General features: G+C 46.2%; 2 protein-coding genes and 1 pseudogene across 16 annotated transcripts in view; all 3 read right to left on the bottom strand.

Moving 5' to 3' along the window:
* The window catches only part of LOC147607047 (uncharacterized), a 151,514-nt gene that overhangs the window by 122,265 nt on the left and 7,411 nt on the right, over positions 1-21,838 (bottom strand). For 12 of the 15 annotated variants that reach the window (XR_015264913.1, XM_086791589.1, XM_086791598.1 and 9 more), the window contains one exon: positions 974-1,057. The exons of the other annotated variants lie outside the window; for them this stretch is intronic. Coding sequence is in view for 9 of the 12 variants with exons in the window: in XM_086791589.1 (XP_086647715.1) it covers positions 974-1,057 (84 nt within the window). In the remaining 3 variants the exon portion in view is untranslated. The remainder of the gene's footprint in view (positions 1-973; positions 1,058-21,838) is intronic. 15 annotated transcript variants of the gene reach the window in all.
* Positions 9,869-12,727, bottom strand: LOC147607049 (uncharacterized; annotated as a pseudogene).
* Positions 12,748-20,313, bottom strand: LOC147607048 (uncharacterized). Its single transcript, XM_086791126.1, has 6 exons — positions 20,301-20,313; positions 18,262-19,212; positions 14,427-14,572; positions 14,280-14,382; positions 14,107-14,169; positions 12,748-12,833 (listed from the first exon to the last, which is right to left on the bottom strand). The coding sequence occupies exons 1-6, from the start codon at positions 20,311-20,313 to the stop codon at positions 12,748-12,750; spliced, it is 1,362 nt and encodes a 453-aa protein (XP_086647252.1).

Below are 21,838 nucleotides of genomic sequence, written 5' to 3'. Positions count from 1 at the left end.
CTCCAAGATCCTTTAAGAATCAATCCATCCTCGCTGTCCACCACCCCACTGCACAATAACCACCAAACAACCATACTCCAGAGTCTCCACTACAGACCACTGACCATGGCGAAGGGGATCCATAATTCGATGTTTCCCATACTCAGCTATAATCCTAACTGGAAGAACCTCTACATCGACAACTGACCCATGTAAAGCCAATCTCCTAAACCTCCACTAGGTGTCTCCATCCAAGTTCCTGTAAGAGGGCAACCACCTAAAGGGGGGCAACCAATGTATGTCCTCAACCTCCACTAGGTGTCTCCATCCAAGTTCCTGTAAGAGGGCAACCAATGTATGTCCTCAATAAACTCCAAAATAGTGTATAAGAGTGTCAGACTTAGAGCCAAAAAAGGTCAGAGGGATGGCCGAGTCAAGTTGAAGAATCCTCCTCTGATGCCTGAACTGCGACTATCCTGGGCATGTCCTGGTAGGCCTTTAAAGGCCATACATGCACCTATGGAAGAGGCAGGCCCTCTATCCCATTTTGATCATATGACCACTATCTCCTAACTGCCGTCCATGCTCATTCCACATAGTATGTTGTCCATCAACCTCATGCTGCAAAGCAGAAATAGATTGCCTAAGCCAACATCTCAGGCGCAGTGCCTTGACAATCAAGGCCAAAAAAAAGGGAATGGCATGCAAATATCTAGGCCTTTACCCACGACATTATCCTCCCTTGCATGCACTGTTTAATTTGTGTAAGGAAAACTTTTATAGGGCTGGTCACCGGGAACATTACTCTACATGTCAGGGTCAATCCCTCTTCATGGATTGAATTATGGGAAAATCCAGAATCGTGTATTCCTCATAACTAAAGACTTTCCACAGATGTTTGAAGTATCTCAGGTGACCCACAAAATTGCATGGGTAGCTTGAAGAAAATTGAAAAGTGTACTGCAGAAGTTGAAATGTCTAAGATATCTCATACCACAACAAGATAGTCCTCGCAAACATCCAAATGAACCACATTCCCTTGAGTGCCATTTAACTCCAACTTGTGCTTCAAACAACCCTACATAATTAAAATGGCAAACAAATAGGTTATGCACCAAAAAAAAAAAAAAAAAAGTTGACCATGAGCTTAGGTTGGAATGTGTTTATTTCAATATTTAGCTTAGTATTGTCCTTGTAAGCATGCATATGGATATTCATACATACACACATGCACACATGTGCACGGGCGCACACATACTCTTTTTTTTTGTGAAAAGCTATGTTCTATTCCTTCACTGTACAAAGAAAGAAGCCCTCAAAAGTGAGGCAAACTTCTTGAAGCACACAAACACAAGTTAAAAACAGTGAAAAAACAAAGCCAACTGGCCATCATCGATCTGATGCAGATGGATACTGTCAAACAAAGACTAACACAAGGATTGACGAAAGTAGTGCAATCCTTACGGAATGAAAAACCAACTGATTTCTTGCATGCCGTATTGTTCACAAAGCCCAATATCTAGTCCAGATTCGAAAGGGCCATGCATGATCCAATGTAGAAGACCACTTGCCAAAAAGCCAAAAAAAAATCTAAACAGAGAATACCTTGGGAATCTAAGTTTAAGAGAATGTGAAATTTGTCGAAGGAAACTTTTGGTCTCTCAACAAGACCAAAGAAGATCCTTTATGCAACGACAAGAAAGGCTTTGCAGCCTCTTCTTCTTCTTTTTTCCCAGTCACCCTCCCTTCACAAGACCTTGTGAACCTTTGAGATGGCAGACTTCCTTGAGATGGCAAAGAAGCATGTGAAGATCCCAACACTCCCTACGTTCCCGGTGGACCGACAGTTGGACGAGAACTTGTTAGCAGTCATCTCTTGTCTATACACTATGTCAGGGCCTCTGTTGTGGGTGTGCCCACCCGTTTTAGTGTCTTCCCCTTTTTCCTCACTCTCCGTATATTTTTCCTATTTTTCTGGAGGTGTGTATGGGCTGTCGGCTGCCTTCAGGTGCTGCCTGACTTCTTTGGTGCTACCGGACCACTCCCTCTGTGCTGGCCAACTGGGTTTATACTGGCCGACTGACTTTATTGATGGTCGTGAGCTGCTGTCGGCCTGTTTATGGGCTGGCTAACCAGCAGCTAGGGGCCATACAAAATTGTCAAAAGTGCACAGCGGAAAGCATGAGACATAGCCACACAGAGAAAGAAAACAAATCTACATAATGCAGAAGAAGCAATGATACAATCAGCCCTGTGCAAGGGGTGGTCCCCGTAGGTGAGGGCATGATGAACAACTACTCCCGTAAGGGAGGACCCGGGCCTCGAAGCCCTTGTCAAGGTGTCTACAAATGAGTAAGAGCCTGGCCTTATATAGCCCCTACTGGAGCTGGCCGACTTGCTCTAGAAAAAGACCCACGACTAGCTAATAATAAACATGTGAAAATGGGTGGCCAACCCTACAACCAAGGGCCCTGACCAGAGGGAAAAATATGGTGTTGCCCGGGATAAGTCTGGGCACCCCTGATACACAACTTGGGCACACTACCAGGAGATGAATAATGCTAACACCCCCTCTCAAAACCTGGGAGAGAAACCGGTCCAAGGAGCTGGAAAAGGAAACCTCCAAAGCAAGTCCAGAAGTCGATCTACTCCCGCCTCTGCCACTTACTCCAAGAAACTGCTCCCGATCCAGAAGTCCAACAAAATCCAAAAAGGAACCACCAGATGTCCATATCTCCATCCCAATTTGTATCGCACCAGTCCACACAATGTGCTCCCTCTTCAGCCCAAGAAAGGATGTCGTCTGACTCTCTACCTCCAAGAAAACATCCGCTCCTTAGAGAATACCGCCAAACTATCTGCCTGTTGGCACCCCCTCTAGACACCCTAGAGGCCCACAATGTCTATATCAGCCATGGTACTCAAGCCTCCATCTCTGAGCTTGTTGAGCACCAATCTCCAGATACAAGGTTTCCGGATCTCCATGTATCCCTCGGTCCAAGAATGCCTCTCTGTCCTACTAACACTCCAAGTGGCAGACGAGACCAAAACACTCCCTCCTCTGCAACCAGAAGTACCAAAAATGCAAAAATCCTTCTCTCAGAAAAAACGCCAAAACATGTTCTGTAGAAGAGCCTCAACCCGGTGCTCTAATACCATGTCAAAAGTGCGTAGCGGCAAGCCTGAGACATAGGCACAGAGAGAGAAAACAAATCTGCTTAATGAAGAAGACGCAATGATACAATCAACCCTGTGCAAGGGGTGGTCCCCGTAGGTGAGGGCATGATGAACAACTACTCCCATAAGGGAGGACCCGGGCCTAGAAGCCCGGGTCAAGGTGTCTACAAATGAGTAAGAGCCTGGCCTTATATAGCCCCTACTGGAGCTGGCTGACTTGCTCTAGAAAAAGACCCACGACTAGCTAATAATAAACATGTGAAAATGGGTGGCCAACCCTACAACCAAGGGCCCTGACCAGAGGGAAAAATATGGTGTTGCCCGGGATAAGTTTGGGCACCCTGATACACAACTTGGGCACGCTACTAGGAGATGAATAATGCTAACAAAAATGGTCCCTTGCCCCCACACTCCAGATTGTACATTTCCGGGATTTTATGTGGTGTATATAGTAGAGTCACTAGCTTCTCTCTCTCTTTCATCTGTGTATTGTTCTCTACAGCAGTTGTCTTCATTTCCACTGTGCATTCTGACATGGTATCAGAGCCCTAGGTGGCTTGAAGCTTGGAGACAGTGGGACGTCGAGGGTTGAACAGCAACTTGCCATTGAACACCGGATTGGACTTGAGCGATCCTGTGGGGCTGATGAGCTCATTTATGCAGACGACGTTGAAGTCTCATTGGGACGCAGGATTGCGGATCTTGCAGTATCTAGTATCTGTAGGGTACGAAGGATCTTGGACTCTTCTACACCACTGGAGGTGAAACGAAGGACCAAGTTCGACTCCAAGGTTGGAGTGACTCAAATTGGGGAGGAGATCCAAACACGAGGAGATCTACATCAGGCTACAGTTTTACCCTCGGCTCAAGAGCTGTTTCATGGGGCAGCAAGAGGTAGCCAACTATTGTCTTGTCGTCTACAGAGGCAGAGTACCGGGCTGCTTGTGGTGCTGCTTGCGAGGTTGTGTGCCTGTGGAGGTTGCTTGGCGAGATTGGGTTTCCACAGAAGGAGCCCACGGTCATCCAGTGCGATAACTAGAGCTGTATCGCTATTGCTCGGAACCTCGTCTTCCATGCCCGGACCAAGAACATAGAGATACAATATCACTTTGTTCGTGAGAAGATCTTGGCTGGTGACATCTTGCTTCTTTATTGTTCGACGGAGGACAATGCGGCGGACCTTTTCACAAAGTCTCTACCTCAGGCTATGCTCCGGCGGCACTCCAGCTCGCTGGGATTGGTTCCACATCCAGGAGTTCAGAGGGAGTGTTCGTAGTCATCTCCTGTCTGTACACTATGTCAGGGCCTCTGTTGTGGGTGTGCCCGCCCGTTTTAGTGTCTTCCCATTTTTCCTCACTCTCCGTATATTTTTCCTATTTTTCTGGAGGTGTGTATGGGCTATCGGCTGCCTTCAGGTGCTGCCTGACTACTTTGGTGAAACCCGACTACTCCCTCTGTGCTGGCCGACTAACTTTATTGCTAGTCGTGGTGAGCAGTCAAGCTGTTGTCGACCTGTTTATGGGCTGGTTGACCAGCAACCAGGGGCCATATAAAATGGCCCCTTGCCCCCACACTCCAGATTGTAAATTTCCGGGATTTTAGGTGGTGTATATAGCAGAGTTACACAGCTTCTCTCTCTCTTTCATCTGTGTATTGCTCTCTACAGCAGTTGTCTTCATTTCCGCTATGCATTCTGACACAACTACGGCATATGGAAGGTAATGATGGAGTCCGTTTTGGAGTCTTATGACTTGGTTGATTTCATTGTTGTTGGTGTTCCACGGCCGGAGTTGGAAGACGGGAAGTTACCCTCTATACAGAAGGAACGGGAGGCTCAAGCACAGTTATGGGATCGTGTCAATGCCCGCATCTGTTCTTTATCTTCCTAAATTACACACCATAGGTGATCAACCATATAAAGCATATGACGCTAGCCAGAGGAATTTGGCAACATTTGGGTTCTCTGTACAACAGGGTATCACCCATGAAGAGGATCTCCTTGGAAGTTCAGATGCAAGTGATGAATCCTGCAAAGTCGTCGACGATGCGGGAGCACATCAACAAGTTGCAGGCTCTTCAACAAGAGGTTCTCTAGGCAGGGAAAGAGATATCGAGGATATGGCCATCACGTTGTTGTCCCATTTGCCCTCTTAGTACTCAGCATTTTACTCCTCTTTGATCACCAGTGGCAGGCTCAGCACCATCACGTGGGAGGATCTTGTCCCAATGGTCTTGGACCAGAAAGAGCGATTTACGAACCCTCCATAGGGCAGAGGTTCTGAGGCCTTAACTGGCTAACAGTCGAAAGGCCATAACGACAACAAGGGCAAAGAGAAGTCTTCGTCGGAGAAGTCTTCTAAGAAGAAGCCCGATTCAAACCATGAGAAACTGAAGGCCAAGCGGACCTGTAACGATTGTGGCGAGAAAGGCCACTATTGGAGGAAGTGTCCCAAGCGGAATAATGAGAAGAGTGCTGATTCTTCAACTTCAGCTGCAAAGACTCCAACCTTTGTGCACTTGGAGATTTTGGACACAGATGCTTCATCTTCTTCGAGCGAGGAGGCAGTTGGCTTCACCGCCAGGGATACTCGAGAGTGGATTCTTGATAGTGGTGCTTCCAGGCACGACTCCTTCCCGTGAGTTTTTACAGGATCTTAGACGACAGTCAGGTCGCATTTTCGTTGGCGACAATTCCACTATACCGATTCATAGTGAGGGCCAGATGGAGATCATTCCCGATGGCAAAGGGGGGAAGCATTTCTCTCGTGTTCTTTACATCCCCGCACTTGGTTTTCATATGTTGTCAGTGCATGAGGTTTGCAAGACTGGCTTCCGGGTGGAGTTTGAGGAGCATTTGCTCTAAGGGACAAAGAAACAGGCCAAGTTGTTTGGGAAGGCGGAGTGGAGAACGGTATCTACAAACTCTCAGCACTCTCCTCTCTTACAGGCACTCAGATCGGTGACTTGTGCTACTTTCGGTTTGGCCACTTGAATGTGGAAGCGCTGCGGCGAGCTTTCCGGGACTAGATGGTGGTTGGCTTGCCAGATGTTGGCAGCACGCAAGGACACTATAGTTCTTGCATTCATGGTAAGCAACACAAGGAATCTTTTCCGAAGCAGGCTTCCAAGCGGGTTTCGAAACCTTTGGAGTTGGTACACACTGACTTGTGTAGACCTATGCAGACCCCATCCTTGGGAGGTTCTTTGTATTTTATAATGCTTGTTAATGATTGTAGCAGATTCACTTGGGTTTATTTCCTTTCCTAGAAGGACCACGCTTTTGCTCGGTTCAAGGAGTGGCATGTGATGGTGGAGAAAGAGTCTAGCTTGCAGATAAAGACTCTTCGGGCTAACAAAGGAGGAGAGTTTTCTTCCGATGCGTTTGTGGGGTTTTGTGCCGAACATGGCATCAAGCGGAAGCTAGCTAATACAGGTTCGCCTTCCAAGAATGGAGTAGTTGAGCGTAAGAACCGGACTGTGGTGGAGATGGCGAGGATGATGTTGGAGCATCGTGATCTTCCTCGTCCACTTTGGGGAGAGGCTGTGGCTACGGCTGTCCATATCCTCAACCGATCTCCGACGACTTCAATACCAAACATGACTCCCTTTGAGGCTTATTTTGGCAAGAAACCAGATGTCTCCCATTTCGTGTGTTTGGGAGTGATGCGTATGTTCACATTCCAAAGAAGCTGAGGGGGAAGCTTGACACGAAGTCCCAGAAGCTTATCTTTGTGGGATATAACTCACTTTCCAAAGGATACAGTTGTATGACCCGGAGCGGAACGAGGTTGTCATCAGCAGAGATGTGGTTTTTGATGCGCATGTTCCAGCTTCCACTGTTGATGAGCCGCCACTTCTTGGAGACCCAGATGAGTCTGATGATGATTCCCAGTCGATTGTTCCAGCTGGACAGCCTCAGTCAGTTGAGTAGGTTGAGCCCGTGGCTGGAGATGAGTGCCCGAGCAGCAGGAGGCTCCACATTTTGTTTGAGTACCCAGGTGGTTGTTAGACACCCTTCGGGAGTCCAGTGTTAATGGACCTTCCCTCCGAATGGACCACAGAGGATGGACCTCGAAGATCGCAAAGAGTTCATGACAAAAGTCATTCAGCAAAGCTCTTACAGGTAAACTATGCTTTGATGTCTCGTATCATGGGGGACAAAGAGCCCACTTCTGTAAAGAAAGCCCTTTCACAGGATACTTGGAGGAAAGCCATTGAGGTGACACTGGATGCAATAGAGAAGAATAAAACTTGGGAGTTGGTTCCGAGGCCGTCAAAACGGTCAGTCATTGGTGTCAAGTGGGTCTTTAAGACCAAGTATACATCAGATGGGTCGGTGGACAAACTTTTTTTTTTTTTTTGTAAAGCTTCATGTCATTAATTACAGGTGGGAAACCTCAAAACGAGGAAAACCCACCAAAAAGACCACACTTTTTATTTACAAGTGGGAAACCTCTAAGCGAGGAAAACCCAGAAAAAGAAGAGTAACTATAGGCTTCACTACCTAGAAGCAATCAAAGTAAATCCTATAAGCATCAAGAGTGATGTCCCCAGCATCATAAGCAAAATGAAGCGCGTGACCAAGCGAGAACTTGAAGTAATGGAAGGGAACAATGTCATTGGCTTGGAACATGAGGTTGTTCCGAACATGCCATATGGTCCAAAAGACCCAGAATCGGACCCAGCTGAAAAATACAGCAAACTGAGACTGTGATGCTTGTAACACCCCAAAAAGCCAAAAGCATCTGTGAAAAATGCCCGAAGGGAAACGAAGGCGAAGAGCAGTCGAGACCCGGCGAATGAACGATCTAGAGCATACGCAACCCCATAGTAAATGTGGGACAGTCTCCTCAGTAGCTTTACATCGGACACAACGTGAAGGCGCAATATGACGTGCATGTAACAAGCTACCAACAGGAAGAGCACCAACCAAACAGCGCCACAAGAACAGGCGTTCTTTAAGAGGCAGATGACTTTTCCAAATGCGAAACAATGTACGTTTCCACCACATTGAAGATTTGGAGAGAGACCATAGCTGATTACCATGTCTGACTATCCATGCATCCGATTGCAAGAGGGCATAAACTGTCCCAGCTGAAATACATTTCATAGCAGTGGTTCCAAGATTCCAATCAGATAGACGGGAATCCACAGTCAAGCGAGGTAAAGGAGAAATATCAGCAATCATCCGCTGAATTTCTGTCCAAAGATGAGAATAATGGGATCCCAATTGAAAACGATCCGCGGCAACAGAGAAGGAAAGAACCTGACCAGTGTCATCCACCACCTGATGTATCTGACAAATTCCTTTTTGAGATAGAAAATATGCCTGACGAGGTGAACGGTCAACCAAAGTGGAAGAAAATACACGACTCCAATGCAAACTCTCTAGCCGCAGGGAATTGCCCATCAAAGATCGGGAACCATGCCATATCATATGTGAAGTAACTTCCTTCCAATCAATAATGAGAGAAGAAGTGAAAGGACATCCCGGAATGTGTCCTTCAAGTTTTCCACATATAAGATCCCAGTATGTGGGTTGCCAATGACCATAGAATGGCGTGACAATATGCCGACACAAATGGGACACCATGAGAGTCCAGGGTTGCTGCTGATCCAACAAAACCGGCAAAAGCATAGCTTTCCTAGCCAAAACATGACGTCTCAAATCCAAAATATTCAGGCCTCCAAGGCGCTTAGGAGAGCATAACTTGTCCATGGATAACAATCTGAGGCCCTTTCCACGAGATGAAGTGTGCCAGAAATGCGCCAATATACTTGACATAAGGGACTTCAAGCGGGATTGAGACCAATATAGCAAAGGTAGATAAAACTGCACATAAGCTACAAGAATGCATTGCACAATTCTAAGACGCACATGAAGCGGCCAAGTGGACAACTTCCAATAATGTAACTTGGAGTGCAAGCGCTCGGCTACCCAATCCAATTTCCGTGTAGCCGATACAGTCCAACCCAGCGGATAACCCAAATGACGAACTATAATGTTCGGAGGAACAAGTTCGCCTGGCCAAAGCAGCTTATGCCAATCATACTCAGTCAGAGCCAATAGTTTGGATTTACGAAAATTCACTTTGAGGCCTGCTGCCAATCCAAACAAATGAAGAGTATGCATAATTTGTTCCACATCATCTTGGTGATTGCGGGGCATAAAGAGAGAATCATCTGCATAAGCTTGCGCAATAAAATGTTTCCCAGAGGGTAATTTCAAGCCCTGCAATCTTCCAGACGAAGTCAAAGATTCCAAATACATAAGCAGGGGATGAGTAGCAATCGCATAAAGCAAAGCACTGAGAGGACAACCTTGCCTTACTGAACGTCCCAAATGCCAAGGATCTGTGAGAAAACCATCCAACAAACCGGCAGAGGTACTGTCAGCATACAAGAAATAAACCACAGAGGATAGCTTAGGCCCAAATCCCAGCCGAAGCATGGTATCTGCAATGTAATCCCAAAGAACAGTGTCAAATGCCTTTTCAATGTCAACCTGCATGACCAATACATCTTGTCGAGTGTATTTCGCATACTCCATGCCAATGATGACATTTGCTAGATTATCAGTAATTTGCCTTCATGGAATGAAGCCATACTGAGATGGATGCAAACCATCATGCAAAAACCCTTTAAGTCTATTGACAAGCTAGCCAGCAATTTATAAACCACAGGCATGAGCGTAATCGGCCTCCATTGCGAGAACTCTTCACAAAGTGCTTGCTTTGGAATCAACTTGAGCAAGCCTTCTTTCCAAGATGAAGGCAAAACCTGTTGCTCCCATGCCCTGTTTATCATTAACAATAGTGGCTGATCCAGGTAGTGCCAAAACGACAAGAAAAATTCTACAGTAAGGCCATCCCAACCGGGAGATTTCCAACGGCCCAAATCACACAAACTGGCATACAATTCTGTTTCCGTGAAGGCGGCTTCCAAAAGTTGAGCCTGGTGCGCCGATAAAATCGGTGCAACTTGAGATAAAAACAAGCGACGAGCCTCTCGACCTTCCTGCGTGAGAGAAGAGGCCTCAAAAATCTTGCCATAATGAGATTCCATGGCCCGTGCAAGCCCCACACGAGAGGTAGTCCAATCACCAGTCGGGAGTTTAATCCTCTTAATAGTTTGAGACTGCCTAGAAAGATGTAGATGACGAAAGAATTGTTTAGAAGTGCATCCTTTATCCGCTATAGCCTTTTGGCGAGCTCTAGTCTGCCACTTTGCCAATTTTCTCTCATCATTACGATGCAACAAAGCACGAGCAGAAAGCAACTCTGTCATCTGGATTTCAGTAAGAGATGAAGTGTTAGCCAGATGCATCAAACTTTGACAAGTGCCTTTGGCCTGTTGAACTTACTCTCTGAAATGCGATAAATAGTGTCTGCCATAATCCTGGATCACACATTGAACCCGCATAACAAAACGAAACCATGCTGTGTCCATATCAACATGCATTTGAGAGATCAATGGCGAAATAATATCCACAATCAGATTGCGAAAAACCTCATGCTTAAGATAAGCATTATTGACATGCAGAAGTCTCTTTCTAGTTAATGAATCATTGGCAGAACATGAACCGAATTGTATTTTCAAGCATATCGGAGCATGATCCGAGAGACACAAGGAGTAATCAATCCACATATCACATACAAAATCATCATACTGCTGCATCTGAAAGAGATACCATCGGTCCAGACGAGCACGATACATTGATCGAGCGTTATGCTGAAATGTGAATCCTGGATCATTGGCTTGCAACAGAGGCCACAAATCCAAGGCATTACATGTGTGTTGAAAGAGATCCCAAGCTTGTCGTTCCACATGAAGCATGTGAGAATGTCCAGTAGTATTATCCACATGATTTGGAGCATTATTAAAATCGCCACAAAGAAATGCATTAGAACGCCAACAATAAGAGGAGATGGCATGCCACAAACGAGCCCTGTCAGTAGAGGCTGTGTATGCATACACACCACCAAACTCAAAAACTTCCCCATTGATAATACATTGAATGACCATCCATCTGCCAGCTGGATCATTGAATACCAACATGGGAAATAATTCATGGCGAACAAGCATCAGCACTCCAGAGTATCCAGCGGATCCTGCATAAGCTATCCAATATCCCGCAAAATAGGAAGTTTGTCCGGCAAAATTATGCTGATTATGCTCTTGAAGAACAACAATATCTGCTTTGCAAGTATGTACATAGTGCCAGATTAGCCTCCATTTATCCTGATTGCATAATCCGCGCACATTATATGAAATGCAATGTATAGAACTATGAATCTTAAATGGTATATACAGTGGGCGAGAAAACCAACAGAAAGCTTAAGAACTCGTGCCCATGGGCACATCCGCATCTGTCGCGGAAACATCGGCTGCCAAATCAAAACTCGAATGTGGAGGAAACAAGTGATGGCCTTCCGACGTTGAAGCGGTGCCCCCTGTAACTACTTCCTTATAAGATCGAACAACTTTATCCCAGGCCTGAGCCAAGGAAGAGTTATCATTACAAGGCAGTTTTTGCTGAGCAACATTCTTCAAGGGGGGCACATAATTGCGAGAAGATGGTAAGAGTACGTGCTTTGACAGTTTTCTTGGGTACTATCCACGCCTGAGTAGCAGGAAGCTTCTCTTTGCCCTTGTCTTTGATGTTCGGGGAAGCAGGAACACTTGGCATTTGAGACTGCTTCCCTTTACCTTTATTTAGTCCAGTTGTTGATGTGGATGCGGAAGCACCTTTAGATTGTGCCTCAGGGGAAGATTTCGCTGGAGGAGGAGTCTGAGGGGTAGGGACAGCCGAAGGAGGGGGTTGTAGATTTGGTTCAGAACATTCAGATTGCATATGACCAAATTTGCCACAGCGAAAACAGGAATTGGCAAATTTCCCCCATTTAAGCTTGAATGGTCGCTTTCCGACCACTGTGTCCCCAAAATCAACGGTAATGCCCGTAGGAGCAGGAAGATCAGTGTCCCATAGAATACAAAAACGATTTGTATTGGCATCCAACTTCGGGGGGCAAATCACTTTGCCCAATTGAGCAGCCAACAAAGGAAGAAAATGACGCCAAGTACGAGGAAAATCCACCACTTCAACCCAAACCGGGCACTTATGTCGAATAAGGCTCTGATAATCTTTAGTAAGAGCCCAGGGAAGAACATGAGTCATTTGCGTATTGAAGAAGAGGGGAGACATTTCCAACAAAGCATCTCTAGCTTCCATGTCTGCTAACAAGACCTCATAGAATCCTCTTGCTCCAAAATAAACACCCCGGACTGCTTGACGCTTAAGCAAGAAATCAACCCATTGTCCCACATCCTGTGCACTAGGCATCTTGCCCGGGAAAAAGAGAATCACTGCATTCAATGCATACTGCGCAACCGGATCCATGAGCTCCTGCACCGGAATACGCACTTCTGTGACTGGAGCAGGTCCTTCCCAAGCACATCTTGCTTCTTCGAAATCCTCATGCAGGCATTCCTTAATCAAAGACATGGCATCCAAATTCGAGGTGTTCATTGCTTTCCGACGCTTATAAATGGCCAACTCAGGTGATTCCATCCCCAGAACTGCTGTAAGCCCTATTGCTGCTGCAGACAAGAATTTGCTGCGGTACCACTGGCCGAATCTGCTGCAAGCCCCAAATGAAGTAGAAACCCTAATGCTGCTGCAGACGAGGAAGTACTGCTGCTGTAGAACGTTGCTGTAGAACAAGAGTCGGGCTGGCTGACACACACACACACACACAAAAGCACGCACACACACACAGTACGCACGCACGCGCGTACAGACACAAACAGAGATGTACAACGCAGCACACACAGGGGCGAGTGAACACACTCAGCGGCACAGAGAAGACTCACGCTGTCGCTGGACAGATTCTTTCATGTGGTCGCCGGCTTTATCAGACAGGTAAGTGGCGAGCAGAGTCGAGCAGAGACGCAGGCGAGGACAGTCGCAGGTTCGCAGGCGAACAGAGTCGCAGGCTCACAAGCGAGTAGAGTCGCAGGCGAGCAGTCGAACAGGGTCGCAGGCGAGCAGTCGAACAGGGTCGCAGGCGAGCGCACCACACACACAAGCTTTTTCGCGGAGCTACACACACACACACATACACAGCCTCGGGTCGGTGGACAAACACAAAGCCAGACTTGTGGCTAAGCGTTATGCTCAGCGGCCTGGCATCGACTATCACGATACCTTTGCACCGACAGCTAGGATGACCACGATTCGGACCGTTCTTGCCCTTCCTTCTTCTCAGCGGTGGCCCATATATCAGATGGACGTTGTGGGGCGAAAGGAAAAGGGCAGTCCTGAAACCGGCCTCTGGTAGAAACCAAAGTGCGGTAGACTAGCAGTCACCCTTCTACTTGTAGTCCAGATATGAAAACAAATATGATTGGAGCTAGAGTGCCCCAAATCTGAAAATAGAACGACACCTATTGGCCCCAAAGCTTGGCGCCCCTTGCGGTATTTCTTTATTCAATTTCAAAAATATGTAAGGCTGAGTACAACAAAACCAGCCAAGAGAATACACCTGTATGTCCAATCTAGCAGCCCACAATACCTCTTAGCACAGAGGACTTACACACACAGATCTGTGTCTCAAAGCAACACTCTGTGCTTCCCTCTGATCAGCCAAGACTATTCGGCAGGACAGCCTTGAGCATACATCTAGCATATCTCATGCACATGATCCCACAACTCAGCACAAACATACATTCACTGTCCCAATCTCTGTTTCCACCCTTTTCAATCTGCCATACCCCTCCTCTCACAAGGGGCCAGATAGTACGCAGACATAAGCTAATGGAAAGAAAGGTAGATGAACAAATTCAGAGCTTACCAAAATCAGCTCGTGGATCTGCACCGGAGGAAGTGATTGTACCAGTCTGTACTTGCACACTTGTTTCAACAACTTTGCTTCACACGTGTGGGTGTACCTGTCTGTACCTTCCTCTCTGCATCCACTTCAGTGCTGTACCTGACTGTACAGACCATAATATCTGCACATTACCAGTCCGTACAGACCACGTGTCACTGTACTTGCATGCGCTGCCTGCAACCAGTCTCTATACCCGACTGTACCTGCTCAGCCAGTCAGCGCCGCCTGTACCTGCTCTGTCCGTACAGCTGTCCATACACTGTACCTGCAAAACAGAACCTGCAAGCAGAACCCACAGCGCCGCCTGTACCTGCTCAACCTCTGTCAACGCCGCCTGTACCAGCAAAGCTTGCAGCAGAGAAGACAGCCGTACTGTACCTGCAGTCGTACAACTCTGTACGGGCTGCACACGTGGACTGTACGGGCTAATGTGAACAGAAAAACAGCAGCAATCAGACTTCTCTTCAGCAGCCAGAAGTCCCACGTTTGTTCTCCACGCTTCTTTCTTGCACGACTCCCAAAAGCTAGAAAGAAAGAAAGAAAGAAAGATTTTATTAACGTCTTCCAAAAGACCGAACTCGGCCTATGAGACAAATCGGAGTACCTGTATGGGGTATCCTCTGTCATCCCAACAAAATGAAAAAGTACTGAACAAAAAAAGCTGAATCTGGGTGTGCAGAGGATGGAGCTCTACTACTAGGAGAATGCAGAGCTATATGCATGGAGTATACAATCATGATATGCAACCTAGCTAGCTCCATCCTGTACCATACTGGGGGTATAAAATGGTATACATCAGTGAAGGGGGTGTCCACAGCTCCCTGAAGAACATGCTTGGGTGGGGGTATAAAATGGTATACATCAGTGAAGGGGGTGTCCACAGCTCCCTGAAGAACATGCCTGGGTGTGCTCAGAAGCGAGCCAGTCGCTCCGCACCCTCTCTGTGAAACTGAGCTCTGATCTCTGTCATCTCTCTCTGGTATAGACGTGGTGTCCGAAAGCCAGGTGTCCTCTGTCTCCTGCGGGCTCTAAGTGTCTCTGCTCTCTGGAGAGTAATTCCCTGCCCCCTCTCCAAAAGTGGAGTTGTGAGAGAGGCATGCACTCCAAAAGTGGAGTTGCCCCCTCTCCAAACTTATCCTAGGGCCCCAACTTTAATAAATATTAAAGTTCCCTAGGGGCCACTAAGGCCTAGGGGCAACCATGCATAAAACATTAAATTATTAATGTTCTAGTTCCCCCCTTCACACCTGGAGATGTCCACACATCATTATCTCTGTCCGGGCACCCAAAATGTAAATCATTTAATATTTTGACTCAGCAACCACCATGCCCACACTTGTGCTGTTCCATTTTCACAGGGCCATGACATACCCCCCTCTTGAAAAATGGCAAGCGTCCTCGATTGCATTCTGGTGATACAGCAAAATATCCAAAGTGAAATATACAAAATGGCAAGATCAGCGTTCCAATCTCTCTAAGCCATGCACATGTATCAACATCATTCACTGCAAACCAATGGCGTAGTAGTAGTCCAAGTTGTATACCACTGTGAACCATACACAACCACAATATCCCATGTGACTAGTACACATATATCATAGAAGTCTCATAAACAGATATACTGTCAGCCATCAGTACCTTCGGGTGAGATAAAAACTGCACCAAGCGACCTCTAGATGTCATTTGAGCCTGTCTGTATCAAGGGAGTGGAGGTGCTATCCCCCTCTTGAGCATCAGGCAATGCTCCAGACCCATGCTCTGCTGAACCTGAATGAGCCACAACAAGAGTTGGCTCTAACTCAAAGGCATCGAGATAAAGCTGTAAAACCTAAGGTGAATCTGTTAAGTCACCTTCCTCCATCCACTTCGCATCCATCGGTGAATAGTTCTTGAACTTCACAAGATAGCAACGGGAAACTTTACCTCGTACCTTTCTTTCCTTATGTGCCAGTATCTGCTCTGGAATAAGAACCTCATCAAGTTCCTCAACTTCCGGCTAAGCCTCATCTGATACATCCTCAGGCACATCCCCACGGAAAGGTCTAAGGATACTCACGTGAAAAGCATTATGAATCCTCCAGTGATCTGGTAGCTTCAAACGATAGGCTATCTCACCAATCTTTTCCAATACCTGAAAAGGCCCATAATAACGCATGCTCAACTTAGGGAATAAGCGCTCTTTACCCTTCATCTTCTTGAGTCTAGCCTTTTCAAAGCAAAAGAACCCAATCACCCAATGCAAACTCTAAAACACGTCTATGACGGTCTGCGGCTTTCTTTTGCTTCTGCTGAGTTTTCTGGAGTGCCAACTTAACTCTCCGATAAGCTTCATCCATGTTTTTGACATACTGATCAGCCTCAAAGATCTTATCCTTTGTATGCAAAATGGGTGGTACCTTCTTCCCTCCTTCCACAATCTCAAAAGGCGCCTTGCCTGTCGAGGTATATACAGTGTTGTTATATGCAAACTCCACCAAAGGAAGATACTTTTCCCATTGTTGCTTGTGCTCTGACACATAACACTTAAGAAGATCCAACACTGTAGAGTTAGCCTCTTCTGAGACTGACCATCTGTTTGTGGATGAAATGATGATGAAAACTTGAGAGTTGTATCCATGTTGTCAAACAACCCTCTCCAGAACAAACTCGTCATCCGTGGATCACGGTCACTAATGATAGACGTGGGCAAGCCATGATACTTGAAGATGTTCGCCATACAACTTCACCATATGATCCACTTTGATCGTCTTACGCACGGGAATGAAATGAGCCTGCTTACTGAACCTGCATATGATAGTCCAAATGCCATCATTGCCCGTTTGTGTCCGTGGAAGATCAAATATAAAATCCATGGCAATGCTCTCCCAAGGTCTATCTGGAATAGGTAAAGGCTGTAATAACCCTAGTGTCTTTTGACGGTCAAACTTTACCTTCTGACATACGATGCATTGCCGCACAAAGGCATCAACATCTCTTCTCAAGGTTGGCCAATAAAAGAAAGTCTCCAATGCTTTTACCGTGGCGTCAATACCTCTATGACCTGCATACGGTGGAGCATGACTTTCAATCATAACCTTGAGTCGCAATGGCCTGGTAACACACAGTCTGCCAACATCAATAAAAACCCATCTCTAAGAGTGTAATGCTCATGCCGCTGACCCTCAGACATCTGATCATACAACCTTTCAAAATCCTCATCATGGGCATACTGCTCTTTCATTTCATCAAGCTCATGATGATAAGCAACTGAAACTGCAGAGACTTGTGGCTTGCGTGACAAAGCATCTGCCACTACATTCTTTTTACCTTCTGCACAATCTGAAAGTGAAACATAGACAAAAAGTTTGCCCAACGCAGATGCTTCTCTAAAAGCTTAGTTTGCGTGAGGAAATAACGCAAGGTCTGATGATCTGTCTGCACAGTGAAATCAACCCCAAGCAAGTAGTGTTTCCATGTAGAAAGAGCGTGAATTACAACCAACATCTCTTTCTCATAAACCTGTAAATGCTTCTCGGCATCTTGCAATATCCTACTCTCATAGGCTATCACATGTCCCTCTTGCATGAGAACTGCACCAATGCTACTTCCGCATGCATCACATTGGACAATAAAAGCCTTTCAGAGGTCCGGTAGCACCAATACTGGATCCGAAGTAAGCTTTTCTTTGAGCTTTTTGAATGCTGTAATTTCCCGATCAGCCCATCTAAACGGTGCCTTCTTTGTTAAGGCATGAAGGGCAAGGCAATTTCAGCAAAGTACCGTATGTACCGCCTGTAATAGGAACACAATCCTAGAAAGCTGCGTACATCATGCACAATCCTCAAATCTGGCCAATTAAGAATTGCTTCCACCTTTGCTGGATCCATACGGACTCCATGCTTAGACACAATATGCCCCAAGAAATGTATCTCTTGCAAAAAGAACTCACTCTTTTTGCCATTAACAACCAACCTATGGTTCCTGAGTTCTGCAAACACAATGGCCAAATGCCTTCTATGCTCTTCCTCAGTTTGTGAATGCACAATCATATCATCAAAGAATGTGCCCACAAACGCTCTATGAGGCCTGAAAATCCTGTCCATCATTCTGTTAAATGTGGCAGGTGCATTTGTCAAACCAAAGGGCATAACCAAGAACTCATACAACCCAAACGTAGTTCGGAATGCTGTCTTATGCACATCCTCGGGTCTAATTCCTATCTGATGATACCCACTTTTCAAGTCAATGCGACTAAAGACTGTGCCGCCCTGTAAGCGGTCCAAAATGTCATCGATCCTCGGTATGGGGAATCGATTCTTGATGGTATTCTTATTCAGCGCCCTGTAATCAATACACATGCGCCAAGATCCATCCTTCTTTTGCACTAAGAGTACAGGTGAGCAAAAGGGTGATGAGCTAGGCTGTATCAACCCTTTATTCAAAAGCTCCTGCACTTGATTCATAATCTCTTCCTGTTGGGCTGCACTAACACAGTACGGCGGTCTATTCAGTGGAGTACTACCAAGAATTAGATCAATGGCATGATCTTCTGGCCTCTCAGGAGGAAGTTCTCCTGGCAATGACTCGGAAAAACAATCTTGGAACCCACATAAGAAATCAGTCCTGTCCTTATCTAACATTGACAAATTAGACTTAGACTCATCATCTTGTGCATCCTTTACATAAATCAAGTACGCGGAAAGATGCTTTTTCATTACTGATGAAATTGCCGAAGCAAATACAATAGGAACAGATTCCCCTTTAAGTTTTACATCCAAAACATGTTCTTTCCCTCTATGAGTCAGAGTGATTTTCCTATTGTAAGTATCCACCACCGCATGTACTCTGTGGCACCATGGCATACCCAACAAAACATCACAGCCATCAAGAGGCATGATGAAAAACTCTTCGCTGTCCACATAACCCTGCAAATGAAGCCTGAGCTTCCCAATGATAGGAGTGACGGGTTCTGAATACCCTGGACAAGCCATGTTAGCCTCATATAACGGCCCCATCTCCTCTGCACGAATCCCCAATCGGCCAACCAAATCTGGTGAAATGAAGTTGGCTCTAGCACCTGTGTCAAAGAATATCAAGGCATTCTGATCTCGCACTTCGCCCCATGCCCTACACAACTCTGTCTCTTCTCCACCTGGCTGTTCCCCAACAAGATCACGAACTAACCCTGCAGAAGGTTTTGGTTTCTTTGACTTGGGCTCTCCTTTATTGTCAGAGTCCTTTTGGGACTTTCTCTTGGGACAATTAAATGACATATGTCCCTCTTCAGTACGGTAAAAACATTTCCGAGCATCTCTCAAAGCCTCTCTTTCCTCAGAAGTTCTCTTGGGCATTGGCATACCTCGTCTCTGAAGACCCTTTAGTATCACGAGAAGCATGCCCAGATTTTTTAGCTTTCTTACTCGAGTTCTTACTTCCTTTAAACCCAAATGATCCTCCAGTGAGTAACGCATTAGCTGTCATAGCATTCTCTATCATCTGTGACATGTTCGTTACTCAAGTCTTGATACAATAATCTCGCACCTCCTTGGGCAGCCCACAACAATACTTCTCTACCTGCTCAGACAAAGGCACAGCACGGTAACAGGTCACTGGGAGTAAAGCTTCCCAAAACTTCTTGTTATAATCTTCCAAATTGTCACATTCTGAAGCATCCAACTTGTGCCATGCAGTCATAACATCCACCTCAAATGTAGATGTGAGCCATACGAAAGAGAAAACCTGTTTAAATTGTACCCAAGTAGTGGGTGCTATGCCCTGCAAAAGAAGAGTAGACCACCACTGCAAAGCATTGCCCTTGAGAAAAGTGGCAGCTTTCCTCACCTTAGAGGACTCTATGTAATTTCCACCAGAAAAAGCAGCATCAAACTACTGTAAAAAGGTAAGTGCTTTTAATTTATCTTTGGCTCCACTGAATGTATCAAACTTCACAGCAGCTCCCCCTTCCTTATAATCCTTCGCTTTTCCCATAGGTGTTAGATTATCATATGGAAGTGGCTTCGCAAGATTGCTGCCCCCAACATTCTGTTAAAAATAGTATCTCACGTGGGAATGCCAGCTGGCCTAGGTGGACTTTTATTGGATTTAATTATCATATTGAGTCGGCCAACTCCCTTGTGTGGGTATAAATATCCTTGCCTTCCATTGTAAATCTTATCTTCATTGCTAATAAAGTTCAGGCTGTTCGTCCACTTGTCTCTCTCTGCGTCAACTTCTCTCTCTCTCTCTCACTGCGTGTGTTAACCTTCCGCATACACGATTCTGACATGGTATCAGAGCTAAGCTCTTGATCCTCGGCTGTACGCAAGGAGCAGAAGGAGAAGGAAGGCAAAGGGCTGCGTTTTCTCAGCTGGAAAGCTCGTGACCTTGGCACGGAAGAGAAGAGCGCAGAGCAAGCACGCAGGCTGTGCAGGAGGCAGAACGTGACGGGTGCTCTTCCCGAGGAGGACAGAGCGCCAGGACCACGAGTTCGCGTGGAGCGTGAGCGGCAGCTCGAGTCAATCGTTAGGCTCTTGCAAAAGAAGAGGGCAGCTCGCGTGTAGCGGTTTTTTGTTTCTGCTGAGTATGGCTAGGCTGGTGCACGGCTGTAAAGAGCACTTTGATGGAAAGAGTACGATAAGGAGGGCGCTGGAGGAGAGGCTAAGAGAGCGAGCTATGCGCATTCGGGCATGCTCTCTGTGTAGCCTGGCAGAGAAGCTCACGAGAACAGCAGAGCAGGAGCTTGTGCGCCGGCAGGACAAGGCTACTGGCGCTTGGGAATGCCACCCTTTCAATCGCTATGGTAGCAATGTGCTTAGCTGGATCGGCAGTGAGGCCCTTACTTCTGCTTATGCATTAGCTTCCCTAAGGTGCTCTAATCCCAAGAAGTCATTCATCGAGCTTCCATCGCTCACCTCCGAGGTCATCAAACAAGACAACAAGCTTGATGGAATGGATTTTGCGCATAGGGATTTGATCCTAGAGTCATATCCAATGAAGGCAAAGATCATCCATTATGAGCTATTGGCTATGAACCACACAACATTCATCATGTTATCCAGTCTACAGGTGGCTGCTTTGATCTTTAGAAAGCTTCTTCAGGAACATGATATAGTCTCCAAAGAAGATGATGAGACAATATTAATGTCCCAAGGTAAAGTGTATGCATCCAACTCAGTGGAAGATTCGGAGCAAACATTCCAAGCTAGAGGAAGACAGAAGGCAGACAATCGTGACAGTGATACTAGAAAGGAATTGGAATTCCATAATCGAGCTTATGTGGTCCAAGCCACATTGGCTAAGGATTCTGCATTCTAGTTGTATAACAGTTCCACCACATGCTTCAGCCAGAGAGAGACACGTGAGTGGAAGAGAGGGCTATTCTGAGCTCTCAAACAGGTGATTTGGACCCGTGTGTCGGAGTTCAAGGCACATGCACCTGGCATGGAACAGCTTGACAAATCTATGGACGTGATGTGTTCGTAGTTCATTGGTAGCAGACTATGGATGGGATGAGTTCCTGGTTCATTGTGTAGCAGAATTTTGGGCGTCGTGTGTCGACAGTTCAAGGTTCAGAGGATTTTTTGAACGTGATGTGTTCGCAGTTCAACGAATGGGGGATCATGGATGTGGAGTTGTCTACAATTCATTATTCTATGTGGCAGCTAAAGCTCAAGATGGCATTTCTTGTGAAGACATGTTGATTGGTGCGTTCTCCGAGGTGTATCCAGTAACTGCAGTGCTGGAGTGTCCATGGTTGCATCTACATCGATTTGGCTTGTTCATCTATGCCCACTATGAGCTACAGAGAGGGT

This window comes from Cibotium barometz, chromosome 56 (genome assembly GCF_041138505.1).
Source record: "Cibotium barometz isolate CiBa-2024 chromosome 56, ASM4113850v1, whole genome shotgun sequence".
Taxonomy (NCBI): Eukaryota; Viridiplantae; Streptophyta; class Polypodiopsida; order Cyatheales; family Cibotiaceae; genus Cibotium; species Cibotium barometz.
The sequence above is the reverse complement of the archived record's forward strand: the minus strand, read 5'-3'. Positions and strand labels throughout refer to the sequence as shown.

Excerpts from the sequence above, each read along its gene's own strand:
- LOC147607048 (XM_086791126.1), bottom strand. Across the intron at positions 14,383-14,426 it reads ACAGAGTTGTACGACTGCAG|GCGGCGTTGACAGAGGTTGA; the intron begins GTACAGTACGGC and ends TTGCTGGTACAG. Across the intron at positions 12,834-14,106 it reads AGAGAGGAAGGTACAGACAG|CAGCATTAGGGTTTCTACTT; the intron begins GTACACCCACAC and ends CCTCGTCTGCAG.